The sequence below is a fragment of the Clarias gariepinus genome, chromosome 23 (genome assembly GCF_024256425.1).
Source record: "Clarias gariepinus isolate MV-2021 ecotype Netherlands chromosome 23, CGAR_prim_01v2, whole genome shotgun sequence".
Taxonomy (NCBI): domain Eukaryota; kingdom Metazoa; phylum Chordata; class Actinopteri; order Siluriformes; family Clariidae; genus Clarias; species Clarias gariepinus.
The window spans coordinates 18,857,592-18,885,325 of NC_071122.1; the positions used below are offsets into that span (position 1 = coordinate 18,857,592).

Consider the following 27,734-nt stretch of genomic DNA (forward strand, 5'->3'; position numbering starts at 1 on the left):
TTGAAAAATAATAATCGCCTTTATTGTACTACCAGTGGTTTACAGGTTGTTAGCTGCTTGCACTGATGGATTAGCCAAGTGGTACAAAAGGACTCCGTGTCTTTCCTTTTGTAATTACAAAGAGACCACATGAAAACAACACAGTTTGGATAACCTGGTGTGTGACTGACCACTTTGGTGATTTTTAATGAATTATTGTAAACATACAAAAACAGCCTTAAATTCCCTCACGCATTGCTAATCATGCTTAAAACAGAATCTTGCTAAAATTAAATTCAGAATATACACCATGGAAAACACACTCAAAATAATCTTAACAAATATTACTAATATAATAAGTTAGATGCTGGCACGGTTTACTGTGTTCAGAAAAGAAAAGGAAAGAAAATCAGAAAGTCTGTGTCCCAAGCCCCATTAACTGGAATATCTAAAAGTATGACACTCGCATGTATGCAGGTATAGTATGTATGTATTTCTGTATTTCTGTCTCGTCCTATTCAGTAGAAGTAGTACAGGGGTTAGGATGTACCCACATTATTGGAGTTTGGTCTTCTGTGCTTAAATTGGATCACACACAGATTTTGGCTCAGATTGACAGTCTCGAGCAGCACCGAGACCTGTTTAAAAAAAAAAAACAGCAAATGAGAATAATCGAGCTGCTTTTTTTATTTTTTTATTTTTTTATTAAAAGCATCCTGGCAAAGATTTAACGTTACAGGACACCCAGAGTTACGATTGCACTATAGTGACTCTGCTAAACACTTGGCACAGTGTTGTTTACCCATTTGACTGACCGAGCAGTGTTCTGTTTAAATTCCACATTATGAAAAACAATATAAATAAATATGATACAGCACAAAAAAAAAAAAGGCCAAACAGCCAGGCTGTAAGACAGATGGCAGGTGCACATTTCATTTAAGGATGGTACCTGAAACAAATGTATGATGCAACTTGAATGTGGTAAATTTTCATATTTATAAATAGAAAAAAATTAAATCCCACAATCAACCTGCAGCCTGTGAGTAAGAAGGAAGCCAGACATTCTTTTGCTTATCAAGCACTACTTTCTAGAATTTGGAAGAACAAAGTATATTGTAGCAGTTGCATGGTGTTATCCAAACTACTATCCATTCCAGCTCAAAATGAGCGTAATTTAGAGGGCTGGAGCTGGTAAGGAGCAAAAACATGGACCATCCAGAATCCTATGCTGCTTAAGCGATAAAGGGACTGTGTTGATGCACAGACTCTTAATGAGCTCATCCCTCAAATCCCACAGTCTATTTTACATTCACTGATTGATTCCTTTCCTGGATGAACAACAGCAGATGGATCTCCTTTAAAACTAACACTCCGACACAATCTCATTTATTTACACACACAAAAAAAACAGAATCATAATGTTTTATTTACAGCTCTAAAAACACTACCGTGTCTCGTTTAAGAATGCTGCATGGCCATTGTTACTGTACCGGCCGAAAGTGGGGATGTGTTTTTTTGTGACAAAAATTGTTGTAACTACACAGATATGACTCCTTCGCCTCTCCCCCTCCCGCCCCAAACTTTACATTTAAATAATAATATTTCTTATGAAAATTAGACTATCATTTTAAAATGACAGTTAAAAAGTGAAAACCGATAGAAAGAAAACAGAGCCAATAACAGCAACAGAGAAAAAAAATATTACTCAGTAATACTCTACATTCTCAGTGTCCATAGTGGAGGCATGTGTGTGTGTTCTCCACCTGTAAATAGTCTTTGATGATTAGGAAACCAGTATTGAATAATGGCACAGGCACTTTTAAAGGAGCAGTGTGACCAAGCGACAGTAATAATCCTAAACTACTAACGGAAGCCGATGGCCCCTGGTGAGCAAGGTCCTACACTAAGGCCACAGCGTCCATTCATGGGGAGCATTAACGGTTTTGGTCAGACTGTTCCTTTAATGTCATGCTGTGTATGTGTTTGGTGTGTGCATGTGGTTTTTTTCAGTTTGAAAGGTGGTTATGAGGCAGCATCTGTCGCTCCAGGAAGCAAGAAAAGACTCATGACTCCATCTCATCTCCATCAAACACTGGGGGCTCAAAGCTGAGGACTTCCTCATATGTCAGCCCTGAGGACAAATAGAAATTTGCTTTTATACCAATTCCAGCACTTACACATTTTGTTTATTATCTGAAGATCTAAGCAAATACTGTGACATTGGCTTACATCAATGACCATGACACTGGGTTGTACAACTGTCATTATGACATTGCTCCAATCAGTAAAAATATTACAAATCCAGATCCAATTTCTACATTTTATTTGATCATTTCTTACTCTTCCACTCTTCGATGTCTAGCTCTCGGCTTTCGAAGCTCTGGTCGTACGGCTCAGCTTCAGGCTCGTCGTCTGGATCGTGGTACTGCGCGAAGTACGGGTGCGCCAGCGCCTCTGACGCTGTGATCCGTGTATCCGTGTCCAAAACCAGCATCTTCTCCAGCAAGTCCACAGCTGAAAGAAATATGGTTACAAATATTATTGTGAGAGTCATCTTTCAGTTTAGAAGTTTAGAAATTACATTAAAAAAAAAAAAGTTATAATACCTAATGGGTTGGCACCTATGAATACATCTGCGAAGTTCCTCTTTGGCATGTGCGGCAAAGAATTGATGTAGTTTCTGGCCTGTTGGGGGAGGAGACGACAAGAATTCTTTTAGATCTATAAAGTTAGGAAGTTAGTTTTAACTTCAAGCTGAAATTAGCAAAACTCCAAACCACAGACAGGTGTCATCACTGGAAATGAGGTCATGTAAAATAATTATTTAAAGTGAAAATAAATGTAACTGGCAATTATTTTTACCTTTTTTTGCCAACCTGGGTGTTTCATAAATACTGCTAATTACACTTTAATATTTAATTATTCTTTTTTTTACTTTAAGTCATGCTAAAAAGATAAGCAGCGTAATCAGTGCACACTAGTGTTTTACAACCGGTGTGTCTTGGCAAACCCTCCACTAAACGTCTGATAGGAACTGGGTCAGAGCTGCATTGCAGACAAAAAGCAGACAGAAGGCAGGAGAGAAGGGGGTGGGGTGACTGGAGGATAAAGGATAAAACGGGATAAACATAAAACACAAAAAAAAATAATAAAACAGTAGAGAATGCTAACAAACAATGTGATGTCAAGGCCACGATCATAAAGTAATTTTTAAATAAAGGTTTTTTTTATTTTTTTTACTGAGTAAGGTGATTACTGGCTATGTTTACACAGACAATGATTCTTCTTTCCGATTAAAATCATTCTGATTAGAGATCCTAAATTAACTTTTTACATGGATACTGATCTGGTAAGATGTTTGTTTACATGCTCAAAGCATTTCATCAGGATAGAACTTTTTTGGCATGAGCAACATTTTTCTGTTTATTGTGCAAAAAAGTAACAGAAAAACAAGTGTGTTTTACAGAACATTGAGATTATTTTAGGTTTTTCCCCTCAATACCACTAAATCCCACTTTCTGTTATGTTTGGTAGCATGAATTCAGTTATGCTGTCAGTGACTGGTTAAAGAGTGGGTCAGTAAGAAAAACAAACACTGTCCATCATGCTGAAAACATGCCAAAAGTGAAGCATGGTGGTGGCAGCATTGTGTTCAGAGTTACCCGTGGCGTCTGCTCAATCTCCTCATGACACATAATCCCAATTCATCCATTTCAGTTATAGGTTTTAGCTATACAAGTAGGATTACTTTTCGAGTAGGCTTATGCAAGACATGTTTTGTAAAAGAAATACACAGGAAAACACTCATGGTTTACACTTTGTAACACAGATTTTGTTCCAGGATAGTATAAGTTACTTCTTAAGTGCTTATGTTTTAAAAGTACAGAAACTGGCCATTACTTGCTTCAAACTTTGCTTTTATGACCTGGATAATAAAATTTAGAAATTAACTTATTTTTTCTGTAAAAATCTTCATATACATAAGGTGGGAATAAAACTATTTATGAATCAAAATTTACATATTTTTTTTTAAAGGTATAAAGAAATTAACAAAAATGTTTGGAAGCGAGTATTTTTCAAGACTTGCCCCTGTAATATAAGTCACTTTAACGTACAGCATCAGCCCCCGAATATACATAGTCTCCTATCATGTTTTCGTTATACATGCCCTGGATAATTCCACCACGCAAAAATATGTCTTGCAGAATTTACACAGATGCTATCACAGAGTACGTTTTCGCTCTGGTCTTTTAAATTGCCCACATACATAGCAGAATGCGTCTGGAGAATGCTTGCATCTCCTCGATGCCATCTCTGATAAACTCAGATGCGTTTACTCAGGCAGCTACAGTTACATTTACAGGATTTGGCAAACATCATTATCTAAAGCGACTTACAAGTGCTTTGAAGGTTTCCTCATGCAATATATCCTTACACAGGTTTACTAGGTTACTAAATAGAAATACCATTAGCCAAACACTGTTGGATAGAAAATAAATAGGTCTATAGTCGTCGCTTAATGATTGCCAGCTTAGTGCTATGTAACTGCCAGTGTATGGGCATCTAGAGGAAGTTCATTCCACCACCTAGGTGCAAGAATAGAAGGCACGTCTTCCCTGATATCTGAGAGATGATGGAACCATTCGAGCAGAGCTGGAGGATTGGAAAGAACGTGGTGCTGTGTGGAGTGTGAGAAGTGATTAGAGGTAGGTGGGTGCTGGGCCATTTTTAGCTTTTTAGACGAGCATCAGTGTTTTTTATTTTTTATTTTTATTTTGATGGGGGCAGCTACAAGAAGCCAGAGAATTGAGCAGAGAAGTGGGGTGGTGTGGAAGAACTAAGAAAGGTTGAAAATAAGCTGTGTAACCGCATTCTGGGTGGGCTGCAGAAAACGAATGGTGCCCAAAGGCAGAACTGCCAGGAGTGAGTTGCAGTAGTCCAGTCTTGAAATAACAATGGACTGAGCAAGCACCTGACTGGCCTGTGCATATATGTATATGTTCATATTTCTAGAAAGTTCTAGAATTTCTATCTGCTACTTAGCACTGAATCTACCTGAAATATTCTAGAAAACTCTCTATTAGCTACTCGGCACTGCAACTACTTGTAATATTCTAGAAAACTCTCTATTAGCTACTCGGCACTGAATCTACTTGGAATATTCTAGAAAACTTAGCGCCTGCTACTACTTGGAATATTCTAGAAAACTTAGCGCCTGCTACTACTTGGAATATTCTAGAAAACTTAGCGCCTGCTACTACTTGGAATATTCTAAAAAACTTAGCGCCTGCTACTCTGCACTTATCCTATTTGGAATATTCTAGAAAACTCACTACCTGCTACTCGGCACTGAATCTACCTGGAATATTCTAGAAAACCGGTATATTTTATTAATGAGTAAAATTTTAATAGCAAGGTAACAAAAGCAAAGGTTAAAAAGAAAAAAAAAAAACATTTTTTATTTACTTTACACATTCAGCATTTATGGAACAACACTTTCTGCCCAGGAACAAGAAAAAGTTCAAACATATTTCTAACATTATTAGTGCATTATTAATGCTGTTGGTTTGTACTGTGTACTATCACAGCTTTTCTGTCACTTGGTAATAACATGTTCCTCGCTCTATTCCTCCTTACCTTACACCAAGTTTACTATAAAGGATTAGGGAGCACTGGTACAGCCCTGACAGACTGTAACGGTTCTTTCTCACCTCATGGCTGGGCATCCTGCTTATTAGTGAGGCTGGAGGAGTTCCAGTCAGGCGCATTATCTGCTGGAGCTGGTTTATATCTTAGGCACCCAGGTCAAGGGGCTTACAATGGCAATGCAACAACAAGTGAGACACTGTCCATGGCAAAACACATCAGTGTATGTGTTTGGGTGTTTTGTGCCAGGTTGGGGAGAAGAGGAACATGTTTCAACACTAACGTGATTATGCAGAAAGTAAACATTGAGCAAGATGTTGTATGAACGTGAAATTAACACACACATGCAAACACACAGACACAAAACATTTGGTTGTTGGAAAACAATCAGAGATAGCAAGAATATGTGATGCTGATGAGAAACAAGAGAAGGATGCTGCAGATCAGCACATCAGGCTCAATTACAATTACTAGCCCTAAGGCAGTGTTGTGAGTGCAGAATTTTGAAACCTCAGACAACAGCGATCCAAGCCCACGTGTGTCAGTACGGCCAACACACTACCTAGCAATTAGATGACCCGACTAAGAGACAACAGTGATTCATGCTCAGCGAGGAAATAAAAGGGTGGGGGTCGATGCTGCACAAGCACTGAGGCAATGAAGCGTGGCTGGCTGGAGCGAAAGCAACACGCTGAGAGCAAAACGCCAAGCCGTCAGAGAAAAGAGGAGTCACACTAAGGCATAACTGAAAACTCACAGACTCCGAAGATATTTTCATCAAGAGCTCGGGCCCTGGGGTTCCGACGAGCAGCATGATAAGCTTCAACTGATCAATATCTTCAAAGAGCAACATAAAGGAAAAAAAAATGCAAGAATGGCTATGGAAAGGTGGGAAGGGAAACAGTTGCAGAAACAAAACTGAATGAAGTGCGCTCCAATTATTTGATACCTACTGCAAAGTAAGAAAGGACCTAATAATAAAGACAAAAAGATAACACACAAGCGATACGTCATGGTATAATATTATAATTCATAATCCACAGGTTGTTGGTGAACAAAGCAAGAGCAAAGCCTTTGTTTTGTTGCAGTGGTGGGTTAATCCAAAACTACATGAACACATTAGTGTGAATCCAAAGACAAGCAAAAAACTCTCTTTGTAAAAAAATAACATTAGAAGCAGGAAGTCATTTCATAACAAAGGTGATGCAAGGCTGTAATCGGGTGATGCACGTGATGTGAGTAATATTAGGGCTGAATGTCAAAGATCGTCGGAAGCAACATTTCCAGAAGCATTCTTTACAAGCAGGTGCTCTGATGGAGCGGATACGATTAGCCATGTCTTTTTAAGAGACAGAACGGGAAAAGGAAAAGTGATAAAGTGATAAACAGTGGTTGGATGATCATGATGAAATTAAGTGGATAAGTAGCCATGCACACAATTAGTCTCCAAGCTAAGTCAACACAGAAAATGCAAACAAATGGACAAAACGAGGACGGGAGATCGTCTTGCATGTTGTGAAAGTTCTGACTGGACTTGTATGTTCCTTGTTTCAAATCCATGGAAACAGCAGGTAATTCATGGAATGAGATTTAAATGCATCATCTGTGCAAACACACAGTAGTTCAGAGTGCATAACTATCAATTACTAGGGTGTAACTTGTTTCAGGAATTTACAACCGGTTGCATAAACACACAGACAGAAACACATACAGGTACACAAATCCAAACCCAAGACTGAAAATGCAAAGAAAAAAACCCCACACATTTAAAGGCTTTGAGCGCATACCTAGGCTCAGGTCAAGTAGAAGCACTCTCCCACATGATCTTAAAAAAAAAAGATAACATAAAAACACCCTTTTGGGTGTGTATTTTTGTATTTGTTCCAAAAGCCAGATTGATATTATAAGGAGCTTAGTGCTATGTGTTGATAGTCCTGGCGTGGCATGTGTGGACTGGTTTCAAGGTAAGCCTGGGAGTGTGTGTACAAAAGTACATGCAGGGTTCATACTGTTCTAAAGCAAAACAGGCCCAGTGAGTTACTGCAAGGAATTAGGTTCGTTTTCTTATTCTCTCCTCAGGGCAATAAACGGAGTATTATAAGGGGGTTGTGGCAAATTTTAAAGCAGTCCCTGGAAACAGAGCTGTGGGCATCTGGGTTATTATATCCCTCTAAATTGTGTTCTATAGAAGTCATTATACTGCCCTTAGGGGAAAAAAAAAAGAGAAAGAAAATCACAGATCCCGGCAGCATTTATATGTGGGGGGGAAAAAAAACAAGCCCTCATCTGTGCAAGTGACGTCTTGGCAGCCAAAAGATCAATTAGCGTCTCAGTAGCAGCTTTTTCCCCCAAATGCAGGCAGGTTTGTAAAAAAGGAAGTTTGGAAGGATACGATCAGTGCCAGGAAACAGGGTCCGTCCAGTGAGAAGCTCGGCCATGATGCAGCCCACAGACCAGATGTCCACTGCAAAGACAAAACACAAATCATTTATACCACCAGCAATCTTCTAGACATCTGCTGTACTTGTCCTAAGCACACTCAGCTCAGAGTATCAATAACACTTTAGATTATGTAATAACAGTCTCTAAACTAAAGCATGGCATTAAACCACAATCCTCCCCTTTATACACTGATCAGACATCACATTAAAACTACTGTTACAATAACACCTGGAAAGTGCAGAAAAAGTTCAGGAATGGTTTACAAAGCATTCAAAATGTTCACAAATTTCATAGATCACACAAAGCACAAAGAGGACCTACACGATGTGTGTGCATATGTTTTTGTTTATTTTTTTATGTTATGGCTGACCTGTGTGGATTACTATAGCTTTCTTGGATCCGGTAAAAAAAGAAGAAAGAAACAGAAAGCTCAAAACCTGTCATATTATAATGCATCCAGTTGAGCATGATCTCAGGTGCACGGTACCATCGCGTGGCCACATAGCCCGTCATCTCATCATCCGTATGTCTCGCCAGGCCAAAGTCCAGAATCTGGGCATAAAATGCAAAGCAAGCGAATTAACCGAAAAAATATCATGTTCTTATCAGTACATCTAATTAGATCTCATGCCATCATCTGTTTGCTGCATTATAAACTCTGGTTACTGCACACAACAAACAATAACTAGTAAAGCATGCCAAGTTAACCCGTGCCTACTGACCTTAAGCTCACAATCTTCATTTACAGCTAGGTTACTGGGCTTCAGGTCCTGCAGAAAAATAGTCAAAACAGTGCACTCATCATTACCATACTTATGGATCATAAAGCCCTGTTTACAGAGTCAGCCATGCCAGGAGCATTTCAACAACCCAGTGCACCTGGCTGTGGCACAGCCGGCAATAAAATCACCGCACCGAAATAATGACAAAAGCCAACATAGTCGTGAAGTGAATATTACACTAGAGCACGCAGCTTTCTGGAACAATCTGTGCTTTTTTTTTTAATGATTATCAAAAGAACAGAAACACAACAGGTACTGGGAGAAAAAGAAAAACAAAGTGTTTACTTACTCTGTGGATGATGTCTGCTGAATGGATGTACTAAAAGAGAGAGAGAGAGAGAGAGAGAAAATAGCCAAAATCAGTAAATTTCAGATAAGGTAGCAAGTTCAAATCCTAGCCATCCTTTAACCTCAGATTTATTAATCATCTAATGTTGGTGGCTAGGGAGACAATGGAAAGGCAGTTCATTATACAGTAAAATGAACAGAGCATAATGCACGACAATGTTTTTCTGAACTGAACTGAAGTTAAAATTGCTTGTGCTTGCATTAGACTAAATATGTCCTGACTGCCATGTTATCTTCTTAAATAGGAAATTATTATCAGGAAATTGAATTTTGTTTGCTTAAAGACAGACTAAACAATATCCTGGCACTGGAAAATTGGCTTTCATCTCCATTCATCGCAACCAGAATGCACTATTATGTGTCACGAGGGTGGAATTAAAACTCATTTAATTGTGTACTATACAATTAACCATACCTTAACTTTAGCAGGGAAAACATACACGCACCGCAAACAAAAAGATACCTTTTAATGCAATTATACAAAATCCAATATGCATCAATCGTTAATTTTGTATGTATTGTAACTGTCTTTATTAGGATTTGAGTGAACCATTTTACTAAAACGGAAGATGTATAAATTAGCCCATGCCCTAGATAAGTGCTGGCATATGGCTGTTAACAGGAAGCTCTTTTTGAGCTAGTTAAACTTTAACCTACCAGACAGTCCTTGGTTAAATAGATCTTTTAATGTTAAAAATATATATATATATATATATATATATATATATATATATATATATAAAAAATAAAAAGGAAACACTAAAACTAAAGACTTAGACGTTTGTAGGCTATAGTACTCAATAACTTAGACAAAAATAAGGATAAAGTACGCTGTGGTGGGATGTATCAAACCTCACTGAACACTTAATGTGACACGGTTAAAAGTGCTGCATCATGTGCATGACAAACCATGCACAGAAATGTTCCGCTCATCAGTTTTGTCTGTGCTAGGTTAACCTTGGAATTAGACTGGAGTAAAAAAAAAAAAAGATTAAACAAAAAATAAAATACATAATTTTAGAAGTTGATGCGCACTTTCTCTCTTAAGCACCTAGCAGCGATTATAGCCTTACTACCGAGAGTGAATAACAGTAATAAACTTTATTTAGTCTAACTCTTGAATATAAAAAAAAGAAATGTTGATGAAAAGAAATGTAAACGTTATAATGCGTTTTATTCAGCAAAACCCAGAGGGGGCCAGTAAACTTATCCTGAGAGTCTAGTAGAGATCTAAAAAAAAAAAAAAAAAAAGGCTAAAAGGCTAATGAACGAGTGTTTTATGGAAAATTTCATTCAATAAAACAAAATTATGGTCTAGATAGCTCCTGAAGAGTTTTGTAGCTTTACAAGGGATGTTCAATTTATCCTGGGACGTGTGATGAAATCTCATGAATGAAGGTGTACAACTAATTGACTTTTACAGAAGACTTGAATCACAGCACAGTGATTAGATTTAGCCGGAGTAAAACGTGAATAGTGCAAATGTTTTGAAGAAGGCAGTATGTCCTTGAATGACATTCCCGTTCCTTTGATCAATCAGTGAGTGGAACTTATTGCCTTATCCTTGAAAATCAATGCACATTACAGTAAATCGGCTGGGAGTTATTGCCAAATGTTCTCCTATAGTCCTGATCAATTTCCTAAGTTTGAGCTATTAAATAAGTTCCTGGGAGGCCAGCGTTTCAGTCGTGTAGCAGGGAAAAACCTAGTTTTTACTCTCATAACTGTTCTGTTATTCTGCACAATCAAAAGTCCCAGTTTGACTTGAACGCCCCTCATAGTTTTGAAATGATTTAATTAAAAATTATACAATCTTTTCTTGAAAGTTTAAGATGAATGACATGCTCATGGGTTACTACACACACTTACTGGCAAGTTAAGGAAGAGAAACTGACCTTTAGGCCACGCAAAATCTGATAGATGAGGAACTGCACATGGTCGTCTGTCAGCTTCTGGCATTTGACGATGTTGTTGAGGTCGGCGCCCATTAAGTGAGTCACCAGGTATCTGCGGATTCAAGAGAAACAACTATGACTCCATGACAGACCAATGACACCCACTGAGCTGGGGTTAACAAACAGTTAATAACAGGTGAGAACAGTGACTTCTTCACCTCCTTTACATTCAAATGACTTAATTTCAGGTTTTGGTTGAGTTGTGGCTTGCTGGCGTGGCACAAAATGTCACATTCAACGTGTTAGATAAAACAAAACCCTTATGCAGCAATAACGCTGAATGTACTGAACACTACATGATTTTAGACCAGAATCTCTCGGCACAAATTTATTTTTGTGGGGTGGGTTAAACCTGCTATATATGTTGCAATATTTTTCATTTGATGAACATTTTAAGTGACAGTGATGTTCCATCATGAGCCCCTCTATGACAAAAACCAAGAACAGAGATAAGAGACGTCAGAGGAGACTGAGAAGAAATCAACTTTATTTACGGTCATGCACAGCAACTGATATCAATAGATGATAGAATTTAGTTCTATCATTTTTGTTAGTTATAATAAGGCTCTTATAAGTAAATATATGGGATGCCGTAAACAAATGAAAATCAGATATCACTGTTTGATCCAGTTCTCTTTTGAACTGTTAATGTTGAGATGTATCTGCTACTCATGACCTGTAAAGACTTCATAACAATAATTCTCTAATCTGAGGTGCTGGTTGTTAATCGGTGATTTCTGAGGCTGGTGACTCTAAATTAACTTCTCCTTTGCAGCAAAGGTATGTTTTGGTCTTGCTTTCCTGGAAGGGTCTTCATTAGGGCCAGTTTTATCATGGTGCTTGATGGGTTTTCTAGAACTATTCCAGAAAGGCCTCTGTGTTTGGACCTCTGTGTCTGGAAATAACAACTGACTGTTGTTGTTGTTGTTGTTGCATCATTATCCAATTCCATTTGTGTTATTTCATAGTTTTGAAATCCCCAGTATCCCTTGCAGAAAAAAATCTGCAAGTGATCTCAAACTTTGTCTTTTTAAAGTTTTATGTCTGTACAAAACTCCGGCCTGAGACAGTTCTCATGTTTATTTTACCGAGAAAGTCCGATTTAGTGATCAGGCTTGTGTTGTCACAAGGTCTCGGATTGTGAATTGTGCGATTTGTATACAGGCAACAATATCAGGAAATATCCTCGTGTTCAGGACGCTCCTACAAATATAGCAAAAAGGAGGCAGGATGATGATTTGATTGGCGCACGGCAGGGCCGATCAGAGGCGAAGCGGGAACATGTCTGGCCAGCCGCCAACGTGGTGCCAAGAGTGCTGTGCTGTGATAAGAATCACTCGAAACATTTCCAGGGAAGTAATACAAACTCTGAGCTATAACCTAAACAAGTAAGGAATGCTTTCCTGCTGAAAGCCTCTCTGTAAGCTTCTGCAAGCACACACTGCAACATTGTTTTCCATTAACGGGTTGCAGTCCAGCTAAATTAAGCTTGGGACGTATCCCCTTTGGCCCTCTTGGAGTATTCTTATCCCTGTCGCCATGGTTTAACACTCGTGGAAGCGGAACGGTGCGAAAGTCCAGCATAGTCGCGTGCATGCTTGTGCGTGCACGTTTTTGCATTTCAACAGCAATCCTGAGACCTCAGTGGCTGCGCTCACTGCACAGCCAGCCACAACTCCACACTGTGACTCTTGTCTCTTATTTTGTGTGGCGTGTGCGTGGTCATGTTGTCAAATACCCTTCACCCTACTGAACTGAAAGGAAAACGGGCAAACTGCCCTGGCACTACCCTGGTCAGCAGTCCCAATGCACAGAGAATAATGAGAACAGTATCTATAAAAATAGAAAATCTAAGCGCCTTGGTGCACTGAGGAAATTCTTAATAAATTCCCACGTAGGAGTTTCCCATAGTCCCTGCCAGGAATTTTCCCACCATCCCAGGAGACAGCAGGGCTAAGGTTTAGGGGGAAAGCATGCCTTTTTTAAATAAACAAAAAAAAAAAAAAAAAAAAAGGTAAAAGGCAAACCGGGCAGCTTTTGGTTCGTCACGTTTAACACGGTCACATAGCTAGCTCTAATGTTGCTTGAATCAAGTAACAAGTTCGGGTTGTTCTTCTATCTTCTTTTACACTCGATGCAATTCAAGGAGGAAAATATCCAGGAGAAATAATAGAGAACTATACTACGTGCGTTTGCATTTTCAGGCATTTATGTAGATACAAAGAATGCAAAGAAAAACATTTTATTCCGAAAGTCATGCCTCATGTTGTCTTCTCACAGCCTGTTGCCTAAACACAATAGCTATTAATACTCCTAACGCAGTTGCAATTATCATTCCTCAGCTTCCCCTTCAACAAATGGGAAGCATTCTCAATATCTTTTTTGAAATGAGTCAAACGCGGCAGCCTGTTGGGTCAGCACGTTATTGTTGGAATGGTAAGCGGAAATCTGTTGAGTCATTATCGGAGGTCGTGGAACCCGAGATAAATGGCTCTCTTACTGCTGACCTGCGCCCTCAGTGCCATCCTGAGAGAAATCCAGCGAGTAGAAATCCTTAGAAAAGTTGGATGCGCTATGACAAAACAATCTTCCTCCAGAGTTTGTTTCAGGAACTAAATAAAACGTATCTGCCCCTTGTGCCAGATCATTACGGAACTTTTCGTTTAGATTTTTAAATAATCATCATCAACGCTGGGAATGCGCGTGTGTACGATCCCAAAATACATACAATATGTACCAATTTGTGATTTGGATCACTTCCTGTTTTGTCAGCGGGTTATTGCACGGTTCCTGTATTGCTAGTACTCCTTTACAGATTTTCACAACATCTGCACTTTAAAAACCGTGAAGCAATACCAGGAGGAAATCCTCAAGAACAACAAAGCAAGCGAGGAACGATGAGTAAAACTGCGTCCTCTAATCTGCGCTTCCTCCAGCTCAAACACCTGGCCCTTAGTACCTTGGCGTAGTACGTGTCGCTTATTATCGTCCCATACTTCACTGTCTGGTGAAAAAAATGCTGCCTGTTCACCTTGTTCCCTCGCTTTCTGACGCACGGTCTCTGTGCAGCAGGTTTAGAGAGCTGAAGGTTATTGCACATTCAAAAAATACACATAAAGGGGCGAAAGCCTGTTGCCATAGGAACTGTGGATATTCCCAGCACGTGTGCGCTCTAATCCCTTCAGATGGTCATACACTTACACACACACACACACATTGTCTGATCTAAACAGCGAAGGAGAGAAGGGGCCCCAGCATGCATGCTCTCAACGAGCACATGAAAGTGTTGCTAATGCATTTTTTCACAGCTGAGTTAAATGCGTGTGTGTGTGTGTTGTAAGGTGTCATAAGAGCATGTTGACCAGGCATGCACAGGCAGAGACACAGAGATACACACTCGCTAAAAAGAGAAGCAGCCAATCGAGAAGAGATATCCCATCATCTGTGATTCGTCTTCCCAACAAAAACAGACCTCCTCTCAAACCGCTCTGCCTGGTAACCAAGTGCGCACGCGCACACGCACAGACATGCACGCACACACACACACACTACAATCAACCTGCTTTGCACGCTGCCTCATGTCTGACTCTGCAGCATTCATTAGACAATGTTATGTAGGAGATTTACAGAAACAGATCTAACTCTCGAAGCAAGAAAGAAAAGTCAAGCAAAGAACACGACTGCACAAGATTGCACAAGTGCCAGAAACAGATACAAAGTTGACCTAAAAAAATATTTTTAAAAAGTGTGCCCAGCTAAAGTGCGTGCATGCATAGTAGCACATACACCACATACAGTCAGGGCAAAAGGATTTGGACAAAGATGCAGTTTTCAGTTCCTTTGTACAACACCACAATGGATTTGAAATAAAGCAATTCAAGACGATTAATGACAATGACGGTTAAATTACATTAACCATTCGGAAATTACAGCCATTTTCTTTTTTACGGTCTTTCCATTTTCACAGGCTCAAAAGGAAATTGGACAAACTAACAATTATAAATACTGGGATTAGTTTTATATTTGGATGCAAATCCTTAGCAGTCATTGACAGCCTGAAGTCTGGAACCTATAAACGTCACCGAATGCCGAGTTCACATTTATGGCATTTGGCTTAAGCACAGTGGCAACTTGGTAGTCATTGGATTTGAACCTGGGATCATTCGAACCGTAGTCCGATGCCATAACCACTGAGCCACACCTGTCATGAGCTGAGTTTCCCACCTTGAGCTGCTGTGCCATGCCTTTATTGCAGCTACCTCTAGTTTCTGCTTGTTTGTTCTTCTCCCATTTTGTTGTTGTATTTCAGAATTCATTACGCTATTTCTATCAGCGATTACATCACCAATATACCTCAGTGACCCACTTCCACTGACATAATACAGTACACTGCCTCTGCTATGTTTAATTATGATGATGTGGTCTGCTTTGAAACATGCGCCCTTCTTCTCTTTTTTTATCAGAACTTGGTATAACTAGTTCTGTTTAAAAAAAAATCTTTTTTTTGCAATCTAGTCTTTCTATTCTTCAGTGCTGCCAGGTTTGCATGTTGATGTAAACCTTCTGTATTTAAATTCATGAGGGCATACCCTGATTATCAACTTTGATAATGATACTCCTACCTCCTCCAGAGTGCCGATAGGTCTTTATATAGTGAAGTGGATTTTGTTCACCTATGTAAGAGATCCTCCACTTTACTTCCAGGCCTCACTGGTGCATTCCTATTTTGTCAGCGCGTTAACCGGAATCAACTCCAGACCTTTTTGTCTCCTTAAATTGTCGAGATGCAACAAAGAAATTGTCAGTTGTCCTATTATTTTTGAGCCTATTGAAAAATCTTTTTTTTTTTTTTAACCCTTAAATTAAAGCTGAAAGTGAACACTTCAATTAAATATTCACTGCTTTATTTTAAATCCACTGTTGTAGTTTCCTCCTTTTTTTCCTACCATCTGTCTGTACTGTTCAAGGTTGGTGAACTGAAGCACTGATAATAAAAGTATGCAGGCACCCTCATCATGGTCGATGCAATAAACTGTCACTATAGTACAGTGCCACAACAGCACTATTATCATCATACATTACTAAAATGCTGTGTTTTTCGATAGAGCTTTGGTTTTGTGTCAGAGGCTGATGAAATAAAAGAAAGAATTAGCAACCATTTACTCACACATCTGTGAATTCCTCGAGCGTGGTGGCAGGTGTGAACACATCCAACAGGCCAATAACCTGAAAGAAACATGACGTTCAAAAGTTCAGACAATGCAAATCAGTCTGTAAGCAGCCTGCGTTTAAGAAGCAAATGCTAGAAAGAACAAACAAGTCTCGCACAAAGTGCGTATTTGGAAATTTGCATTTAAAAAGAATGGGCTTCAATGCAATTATTAGGCACTATGATGTTCTTATTATCTTTGTTGATAGCATTAAAAACAGACTTGTCGAATGCAAAAATTTGTATACCTTTTGGGCAAAATATATTCTCTAACCACAGAAATTAAGTGTGTTAGGAAAATGTGAAAAAGTGCATGGTATGATATTGAAGGTAAAAAAAAAAAAAGACAAAAGCTTAATCTAGCTTTCTTTCATCCTTAGCCTTTAAAATCTGTCCGCTGCCCACCTGCTCAGGGATTTCATTCCAAAATCGTAAATGCTTAAATTATGTTGTTTTAAACCATTTGGTGTAAAGTGTAAATCTATTTTCCTGATGCAGACAGGCACCCCTGAGTAACAACCACCGGAGGCCACAGAGCAGAGTTAGCACTGTTGGATCAGACACTATTAATCTCCTGTGGAAAAAATAAACACTGTGATAAAAAATATCTTTCTCACTTTAGGATCACATTCTTCCATGTACTGTACAGTGCATGTCGATAGAAAAAAAATAGGTTTTGCACATATTTTAATTTGTTATTTTATTCAAAATGTAAAGCTTCTGTTATAAAATTTAAGAAGGTCTGGTGAATAACATTTTCTCAAAGCTAAGGTCATTTCATGTTTGTGTTAGGATTCGCTATATATGCAGTCATTGTCTAAAGTCTATAAAATTTAATAAATTTAAAAAACCTATAGCATTTCAATAATATTCATTGTCAATTTCAGCTACTATGTTAAACGTGAATTAGTATGGAATAGAAACAACAATCTTTAAACAATTTTTGGTGAACATTAATCTGCACGCTGCTTGGCTATAAATGGATGAGAAAGGACAGATACGTTTGCTCAAACGACCCGTGTTTTATCTCATAATGGCGCTTCACATAACTGCTTTTTATTAGCCCCATGTTTCCGTAACAAATGAGTTTTAAAATTTCTGCAGGAAGAATAAAAATATATGGATCTGTCCGTTCATCTTTAAAGTTTCGGTTTTAATAATCTACTTTCCTTTTTATTTTTAAATATGCCATGCTGTGTTGCGCTTTCGTTTCTGTTTCATCCAGATAGAACTGTCACTCGGTCCAGATACTAAGTACAGTCTAGTACCTCAAAATATTGTTGCGGCAATATTATAGTAATATACTCAAACTTGAAACATCTGCCCACCGTGCCAAAACTACCACTAGCTAGTTTGCTGACCATGATACTACTGTATTTGCCTGGCCAGGCAACTCGCCCAACAATACAAACGAGAAGAATGCTGCTATCAAAGCAACCTGGTCTTCGATAACACCTCAGCTGTGCCACACGATCTGTAATCTGTAGTCATTTAAATTAAAACATAAACAGACTTAAAATATTTCATTTTACATGTAAGTAATCTAATATACATTAGAGTTTCACTCTGTTGAGATGCACTGCAGAGGTCAGTTGGCAGACCGCCTCTGAGATCACCCTCTTAACTGCAGCTGTGATGCATCGTCACCCCATGAGTCGTCCTAAGCTTTTCTGGGCCGGACACGATCGGGAACCCCTCTCCATGACCTCTACGTGACTCTCTGAATCACTGAGCTGCTGTACAATGATGCCTCTGCTCACGTTACACCATTCATGTCAAACTAGAATGTTGAGCAGCAATTAGGTCAGGGGTGGATTAGCTGCCAGGCATTAGAGAATTCTTGAGAATGGGGGATTTTTTTTTTATTGTTTTTGTTACATGTTCAGTGATTCGAGGTGTATCAGCAGGCAAATATCACAAACATGATCAAAAAAAAAAAAAAAAAAAGAAAGAAACAGGCAGGAAATGGCAGTGTGTTAAGCCTGCATGAGTGTGTGTGTGAGTGTGGCAGAGGCCCACCACAGTGTTTCACCCACACAATAATACCGTACTGTAATGGGGGGGGGGGGGTACTTGTTTTTATATATGCAAGGAAACTAAGCAGAGAAGCACTCAAGAAGAGCTTCAAAACTTCAACGTTGGCTGATTGCCTAATTTTATGCATCACAGCTTCTGCATGTAGTCTTTGTCCTACTTTGAGTTGCTGTTGATCGTGTGTCATTACTCAGACTTTTTGAGGAAAGTCCCAAATACCACAGTGCACAAAATCCAGGTAGCTTTGTATGTTATGTGCTAAAATAACAATACGGATGACACCACAGTTCTGTTGAATTCTTTCCTTCTGATTAGTCCGGAAATGGTCAGGAGTAGCTCTGACACTTTTACTCTCTTTATGATTTCTATAGTAACATCTTCTACAAAATTGCCTGAAGGATGATTAACAAAACTTGTGCAGTTGTTAATATGTTCTGCTTATAGATTTATTTGCATTAAATTTTATAAAAGTTGTCCATAATCTTGACCCTACAAATGTAAATTATAATCTGTTATTCCCATTAAGCCATATATCTCTTAGACAACATATAATAATTGTTTAACAATATGTAATGAACCCTGGCACACACATCTCAGATACACTCACATACACAATCTGCAAAAGTGAGATAGCAATCAATAATGTTGCATAAGAAATGCATGCCACGCACGAGCCGGGGGTGTTCAGGCTCCCTTAGAGGATGTTTGTGTTTAGCTGGTTTTGTGGGTGTGGTAAAAGGAAGGCGACACTCGTGCAGTGGTCTATGTGAGAACATAAGATGAGGCTTAGATCACCGTGACAGAAGTGCAGTACACATTTTAGAGATGTGTGAGAATACTCATAGCCATGGAGCAAACGAAAGCAAGAAGAGTCTATTTGCGAGAGTTTTTTTTTTTTTTTTCTTTTTTAAGCACATGCACCTGAACTACTACTACTATTTTTAACTCTGTGGGGATTGTTCTGGCCTTGTCATGTTTGCACTCGTGTAATGGTGCCGAGTAGTAAAACTCACATTCTCATGTTTCATGTGCTTGAGCAGCCGTAGCTCTCGGTAGGTGCGCTTGGCGTGGATGATGGACTGGAAAGGTCGAGACAGCTTCTTCACGGCGACCTTCAGGCCCGTCTTTACGTCATACGACGAGCTGCAGAAAAGAACACAATGTTACCGGCCTTATCTGTCACAAATCAGGACAAGCAAATAAATTCATGCAGCACACTGAGGACTTTGTGATTACTCTGGGAGGGCAGGGACAAAAGATGAGTCAGGTCTAAAAGGTAAAGTTGTTTAAAACAGCTAAAGACAGTACATCAGGGTTATTTTAGGACATATGGAGAGAACCTTAACACTAAAGGAACTTAGTGCACATATTATAACTGATGGGAACCCTTAAACTGAAAATTTAAACCACTGGAACGCTACACCGTTTCATATGATTTAGCTCACACTTAAAACACCACAGGAATGCAACTACACCTGTCAAGGACTCTTAATATACAATACATTAGAAACAGGTGAGGAATCGATTTAGATATTCATCACAATTATTTTTTTGTGTAAATTCAAACACACTGCCTCTAAAATCTTAAAAAGCTTGAAAATACATTTTTCATTTTTATATGTTTGCATTTGAAATGGTAAAAATGTTGCTGTTCCTCTATAATCCTACAGGTGGTGCACTCTAAATTATTCACACAGCATAGTGTGTAGTAGGATTAAATTATTTGCTAAGTTTGTTTAGAATGAATAAAATTTAATTAACACCGATTCTGGGTATCCGTTCTGGGTACTAATAAAATCTTGGTACATACACAATGACAATACAAATTGAAGATAGGGATATACCTGATATTATATAGGGATATTGACCACAGGATATACCTAGGTATCGTGATACAGAGACTCCTTGTGATTCCCGTCTGAACTGTACATGTGGCATAATTTGTACACATAGCGTAATACTCTATTCCTATCAAAATGAGCTAACCGGAGGATTAACTTCTAAAAAAACAAAGTCACTGTCAGATACATTTCGTATTGTGTATGACTGTGTATGAGACAAATAAGATTTAAAAAATTTGAATTTGAGATAAAAACAAGAAACTTGGTAAAATAGTCAACAACCAAAACTAGAGCTAAACGATTTGATTGAGGAGAAAAAAAGGAAAAAAAAAAAAAAAAGAAATCACATTTACATTATTTTTCTACAAACTGTGATTATATTTTAAACTGCAATATGTAATTATTAAAATGTACCATTTTGTATTTAAACAATGTACCCAAACTAATGGCAAAAAAATCCTTAAGAGGATGTTTGAAAAAATGTATCACCTCAAATTAATTATATATATATATAAAATTCAATTATTGACAAACTTGACATAAATTCCCGACTATGTGTATATTTGCTGTAATAAACTACAGCCTTCTGCTATTAAATAACTGCACAGGTCCATAATGTAATTTGGATTTTTATCTGATTAATTGTGTAGCACGAAAAGAAACATTGTTTAAATATTAGCTGAGTTGCCCGTCATCTAGCTTAGCACATGTTGTGCAGATTTCGGTGCTTTAAAACTAAACAGCCATTTAATTAAAAGTGAGTAGACTGTTGCTAGGCAATGTAGAAATAAGCACAAAGTGTAAAGCTAATTATTTCTCTAGTGCCAATCAAAAAAGTGTCAACAAAACATTACCAGAAAACAAATCGTGAGAATTTAAAACACATTTAAAATCTGCCACAAATCAGGACAAGCAAATAAATACATCCTGTCAATACATCCTCACAATTAGTCTTAAGCTGAAAGCATTGCCGCTGACTAAACAAATTTGCCTTACTAGAAGTCCAGAAAATTCTAGAACATCGACAAAGTGAATGCTGAACTGTATGGAAAATGAGATATTTCTCACAGGAGTATCAACATTTCTTTCAGATGTGTCGAAAAATCACTAATTTATGACTCTTACATAGTTGCAATTTCACTATGACTAAGTACTTTTAGCATTAGTCGCTAACAGAAAAACCATGAAACCGCAAAACCTTACTTCATACTTGGCTTAAGTAGTGGAAGCCACCTGATACGGTATCACGATACATAGGTGCCGATTTGAATTGTACTGAAATTCTGTAGCATAATTTTTTTAATTATTCCGATTCTATATCATTTATTTACAGATTTTGTTACAATTTTAATCCCACAAAAGCGTTTAATCATTACTTAAAAGTTTTATACTTTAGCTTTACCTTACAGCTTCACAACTGAATTGAACATGAGAATTTAAACAAAGCTACTAATATTCATTTTCTCACTTACAAATCAAGCGCAGCATTTAATCAATGCAAAATAACTTCAAGTACAAGAGTCTGAAATTTAACTTAAAGTTAAACTAAACAAAAAGCTGCATCTTTACTGAGCAGCGTGTATCTTTGTTATGTCATCCACCATAATCTGAAATCACAACTCGAACACATGTTGAGTTGTGAGCATGCGGTCGTACGCGGCTTCTAATATGCGCAAGTCTCATGACTAATTTGCACTCGAGGGGTTTTGAGACTGGTCTAAGCATGTGTAATGAATGGGTTTCAAGACTAATTTGCTTGCAGGGTTTGGAGAAGAAGACCGATCAGAGGCTTTTTAAGGCGTGCGACTTTTGACAATGCTATAAAAATGCGTTTCTGTTGCATCACTTGGAAGCTCATGCACTCGGCACAGAATCGCTTATTTTTTGAGGCTGCTTGTGTAATCACCGATCATGGCCGATCAAAATTAAAACCAGCCTATTCCGGTCACAGGAGCCACACTTAAGAATCGCGATTCATAATCATTTTTCCCTCCATCTCTAGGCTTCAATGCTTTAGCCTAGTTTTGAGAGATTTATTTATAAACACTTTCGGGAGTTTTGTAGGAAATTACCATGAAAGTACTAAGAAAAAAAAAAACTTGGAAAAGAAATTAAGAATACGAAGTGGATTTAACTTAAAATATTCTTATAATTGTTATTTTCTCTGGTTTAGTCCATTTTACATTTTTTACCATCTACTTTCCAAAACAACTAGTAGAAATTGAATGCTCAGAAATCTAATTGTGTGTGGAATCCACGCAAAGCTAATCATGCGTGATCTTTGGGAACAATGCCTTGACGGGTACAATAGCACTATGCTCTGGCGAAGTCAATAAGGATTCCAGGAAGTGTAACTAGGCCAAGCTTGTACAGACGGAGAAGACAATAGGCACAGCAGTCCTTAAAGAATACACTCTACCACATGGTCATTCACACTGAAACTTATTTAATAAAAATAAATTAATAATAAAAAATTAAAGGATAACAAGAGAAAGCACTGGCAATTAAACCACAGGAAGCCATAACAACAAGGCGCTTGTATGCTTGTGATGCACAAGTCCACATAACATAATGCATAATTAGTCAGATCGTTATGATATTTATTTATATGAGGGTTGAGATACATTCTGATTGACTGAAAAAGTGCACTTCCAGACAGGGCCATAAGAAGCTTTAGCTAGTCTCCATTTAAAACCACAGACACTGGAACATCACATTTGAAACAGGAGTGAAACTGAAAGGGTTTGAAGGATGCCACAATGCAGGATTGGCGATATTTCGGCTGGAATGTTAACAGTCACATTTGTTCACTGCTGTCATCTTTAAACACAATTATAAACAAAAATGGTATATGAAAGATCATTCTTTAACACAGCAGTTGTAATTGTTTCCAGGTTGCTGTGATGTGAAAGAAATAGCTCGTTTCATGAAGTGTATTGTTGGAAAATAATCATCTTCAGGGTGGTAGTAATGAATCGGTTTCATATTAGGCCACATCACACTCATCATGGGTAGTTATTTTCCTGTAACGGACTTCCTCAAGTGTGTAAAGTGTAGTGCATCAGCAAGCACATGTTCGTCCACTTGCAGCATGAAGTGCTTAAATGTATTAAGTTTTTAGATTCTGTACCTAAGGTTTCAGCAGTGTCTTATTCTGCTGCTCTACCTTCCTCTTTACACCTTATATAAGAATATACATGACTCAGATCAGCCTCCCTGCACAGCCAAATCCCACTCGGGCACAATTACTTTAAAAGCATGAGCATGCTCGACACAAAGCCTGGGCTGTTAAAACACTGTCCAAAGATTTTCGTCAGTTAGACACGCCAGGCAATGACATATACCATCTGTGCACAAAACAGTTTGGAAACTGTGACTCAGATTAAAGATTGTGAAACTCTGGAAACCACCACGGCTTGACGGACAGCTCCTGTTTCCTTATCTAAGCACTGGAGACCTTGTTACACATTACTGAGTAGCCAAGGTTTTATGCAAGATCCAGGACCAGCTTTGTGCACTGTAATAGTCGATCAATGTATGTAAGCAACCCAACAGGAATTATTGTTCCAGCTCCTGTGCGGCAGCGCTCCTGAAAAGACAGCCATGCAAATAAGTCCACGGAGAACTTTGAACGATAGACCGTCTCAGCTGATTACAAAATGCAAAAAAACAAACAAACAAACAACAAAAAAAAAGAACAAAATCAAAAGTCCTCTGAAGTTCCTGTAAAATTCATCCAGCTGGTCCAAACGCGATTAGCATTAATGCTAAATTTCCTGTCCGATGGGGCCAGATCCAGAAAGACTGTGGTTGAATAGTGCAAACACTCAGCACTGGAGAATGCTTAAAGCATCCTGGCATGAGGGTTCTACGTCAGGAAATGTTCTCAGTGATTCACACACATGAAGAAACAGTAATGCTTCTTGTTTGAATCAATTACATTTTAACCCAGCCCTTTAGACACAACACACACACACACACACCTGTACGTGCGCTCACCTTTCCTACATCTGCATTTGGAAAACATTCCAGAAGCTTTACAGCATTCAGGAAGTGGAAAGCGTGTCACGGCAGCACTTTGCCCTCGACCTGTGTCTGATTTCCACCAAGATTCTGCACGCCCGAATGAAAATACGCACAACGGCACAGAATTTTCCTTTTCAACTCAACTGGAGATGGAGCCATGCAAAGCATACCACACTAAACCACACCTTTGCCCACTGACAAGAGGGCGAAATGAGAACAGAAGCGCACATGTTACTGGAACCGCAAACATTTACCCTTGTGGGTTTATAAGAAGTTTTTGGCATTATTCAGCAGGTGGCTTCCTGAAGACTACAAAGCTCGAGCAGTGAAAGGACTCCATCATTTAACCTCAGCCATAAAGACTGATTTTAACAAGCTGACACTTATATGGCATCTATTTATGATCTATTTATTCTCTGTACACGCTGGAACAAGACACTCCTACGATTCTAATCGAAGTTTGACACTTTGGACAAGTGGGACAGGACAGATTCCTGATATCTGACCTAGGTGCCACCCCTAAACAGCAGCTTCGTTGCAGACTTTCCCGCCTTGCTAGGAGCAATAAACAAAATGAATTCCCCAAGGTCAAACTGCACTTAAAGTGTGCTGTGTTACTGTTCAATTAAATTGAATGTCATTTATATAGTGTTTTTAACAATGGTCATTATCGTCAAGAAGCTTTAAATAATCAAATTAAAATGAGGGAAATAAATAATAAACGTGTGAGAAAATATGTATCAATTGTGATGATCAGACTGTCCCTGATGAGCAAGTCAATGGCAAGGAAAAACTCCCCGAGATGGCAATAGGAAGAAAGCTTGGAAGGGAGAGGTCTTACGGTTGGAGGCGGAGCCTATTTCTAGGCCCGAACAACAAGCCTTGGTTCTAATAAACGCAATGCACTACAAAACAAAACCAGGCTTCTATAAGAAACTAATTAACAACACGGGGTATGTGTTGTATGATATGAAACATGAGGAGAAAACCCTGAAGATTATTATTTTCCAATAAATTCATGACCTGAAACATTTTATTCCACTTATATCACAGCAATTTGCCAATTATTAAACATTTTCTTTATTTTCTGTAGTTTATAGTAAAAATAAATGTTGTGCATGGTTAGATACTATTATCAGTTATGCTACAGGCGACACGGTGGTGCAGTGATTAGCAGCGTCACCATGCACCTCCAGGGTCCGGGTTCGATACCTGGCCGGGCTCAATTCCCGTCTGTGTGCATGGAGTTTGCAAGTTCTCCCCATGCTTCGTGGGTTTCCTCCCACAGTCCAAAGACATGCAGATTAGGCTAATTGGCGTTCCCAAATTGCCCTTAGTGTGTGAGTGAGTGTGTGTTTGTGCGCCCTGCAATAGATTGGCACCATGTCCAGGGTGTACTCCGTCTCATGCCCTATACCTCCTGGGATACACCCCCCGTGACCATAAATACAGGATGAAGTGGTATAGAAGATGAGTGAGTGAGTAAGTTATGCTACAGCAGCTTTAAATAGTCTGTCCTTCATTATTCTTGCTGATGAGTCCAATAAGATAATTCAACAACGTTGTGGTATAGAATATATAAAGTTTTACCAATTAAATGATTATAAGATCATTGTTTTTGATTTTTGATCTTCTGTCCCATTGCCTTCCTAAAGATATAGACACTTTAAAGTAAGAGAGAAAATTTAGACCTAATACGTGGCAATAGTGTGACTCAGGGTTTCTACACCATCTTGGCAGCTCTGTAAAAAAGAGCTGCATTAATACGATAGAGGATAACTCCCCCAGATGACATTCCCAGCACATGATTACAGATTCTGCTGGAGAGAGGTCACAAATAAGAGACCTGCCCTCACAGTCTCAAATATCTTTTCTTTTTTTTGGCCTGGTAATAAAATCACACACATCCCTGAGGACTCGGAAGCCCCCATCAGGCATGAGTCACTGAAGCAGAATCCAGTGAGGAGACCACCTAATCCTGGAAGTGTGAGTCAGAGACACGCTGGGTGACATCATCCTGTCCACCAAGAACACACTAGCATGTGTCTTGAGTTAAAAAAGAAAAAAAAAAGGTCCACCTTATTTCAACAAATGAGACACACAAAGCTGGTAAGTAGTTAAGCGTGGCAAAGTGGTCTTACAGTAATAAAAACAAAACAAAACTTGTGCATGTTTCCTGTAAACAAAAGAGCTACTATTCAGAGGGAGGAACAGATTCCAGGATCTGGAGGCATGCATGCATGCGTAAAAAAAAAAAAAAAAAAGACATGAAGAGGAATATATGAATGCTGATGCGTGAATGCATGATTATGCAAACGATGCAATGGGTGAAATTTGGGTGTGATTTCATAATCAAGTGTAAAATCCTGCCCTGGAGTAACTTTGGGCAAGTTATGTGTGCACGCGCATACTAAAGACTTCACGAGCTCTCAGTTGTGCAACAAATAAACAAGCACATAAACAAAAGCATATTTACCACACAGATCCATACGCGCCGGAGCCGACCGGAGCGAGGTTCTGGTACCTCTCAGGTACCTCCCATATGGTTTTATTAAGCTCCTGTCTGTAGAAAGCGGGTCTCTCCTTCTGGGACATTCCTGTCGATCCTCGGCCCCCCCTTCCTCTCCCAACAGCGCGAGCTCAGTCCGGCTGAAAAAACTTCTGCTCCCCCTCCTGCTCCCTCCGCTGGCTTTCGCTTCCCGAACCGAGCGCTCGGATAAAAACAACAAGATAAAAACAACAACAACAACAAATCTCCAAAAATCACTATCTGTGCACGAGTCTCTGCTGCAGGTGCAGTTTGTGGTCGCGCGCTTCTCTCGCGCTCCCGATCGCGCTTCTCCGCCTGCCAGGTGGCCGCGCGTGCCTCTTCTTAGAGTGAGCTGTTTGCTGTTGGAGAGCCTTCCTGATTCGGTGCAGCGTTCAAAAGCCAAGCGATTCATACCATGCGTCACCGTTTTCAACAAATCAGGTTAGGCGAGAATTCGGTTCTACATACAGCGGTAATCATTCACAGAACAAAGTGTTAAATAATACTTTATAGCGATAAACCGATGCAATATATTAATTTTATATTTCCATTAAATTACCTTTAACACGTCATGTGAGTGAATATTCAATATTTTCTTTTATGTGGTTTTAATAGTACATTATTCTCATCCTCTACAAAATAGGTATTATAAAATACTTTTTCAAAGTAGTAAATATTAGTTATTTGAATATTCTACATGGCTCATATTTCAGATGATCTGTTAATTGTCTCTTTATCTAGATTTTTTTTAAATACAATTATTTTTGTTTACAATATTAATTAGTTTGTGGTAAAGTTTTTTAAAGTAACCAATTAAATACCTGTAATAATTAGAAATATGGTTTACATTCATATCTATTACATATCTTGCCATCATGCACAGACTTCATTGTCACTTTTATGCTGCTCTTGCACAATTACTAGTTATCTGCACAATTACTA

The 27,734-nt window shown here is 38.7% G+C and overlaps 1 protein-coding gene across 2 annotated transcripts; it reads right to left on the reverse strand.

Moving 5' to 3' along the window:
* mapk14b (mitogen-activated protein kinase 14b) lies at nucleotides 1–27,154 on the reverse strand. Of its 2 annotated transcripts, none has more exons than XM_053484151.1 (12): nucleotides 26,739–27,154; nucleotides 19,409–19,538; nucleotides 16,320–16,378; nucleotides 11,093–11,204; nucleotides 9,139–9,168; nucleotides 8,790–8,837; nucleotides 8,505–8,619; nucleotides 8,018–8,089; nucleotides 5,691–5,770; nucleotides 2,586–2,664; nucleotides 2,320–2,493; nucleotides 1–2,110 (listed from the first exon to the last, which is right to left on the reverse strand). In XM_053484151.1, exons 1-12 carry the CDS (start codon nucleotides 26,855–26,857, stop codon nucleotides 2,043–2,045), a joined length of 1,086 nt encoding a protein of 361 aa, XP_053340126.1. In that variant the 5' UTR covers nucleotides 26,858–27,154; the 3' UTR covers nucleotides 1–2,042. The 2 variants fall into 2 exon arrangements, with proteins under 2 accessions (XP_053340126.1, XP_053340127.1); XM_053484152.1 differs by lacking the exon at nucleotides 5,691–5,770 and adding an exon at nucleotides 6,383–6,462.
* Nucleotides 27,155–27,734: the final 580 nt, after the last annotated feature.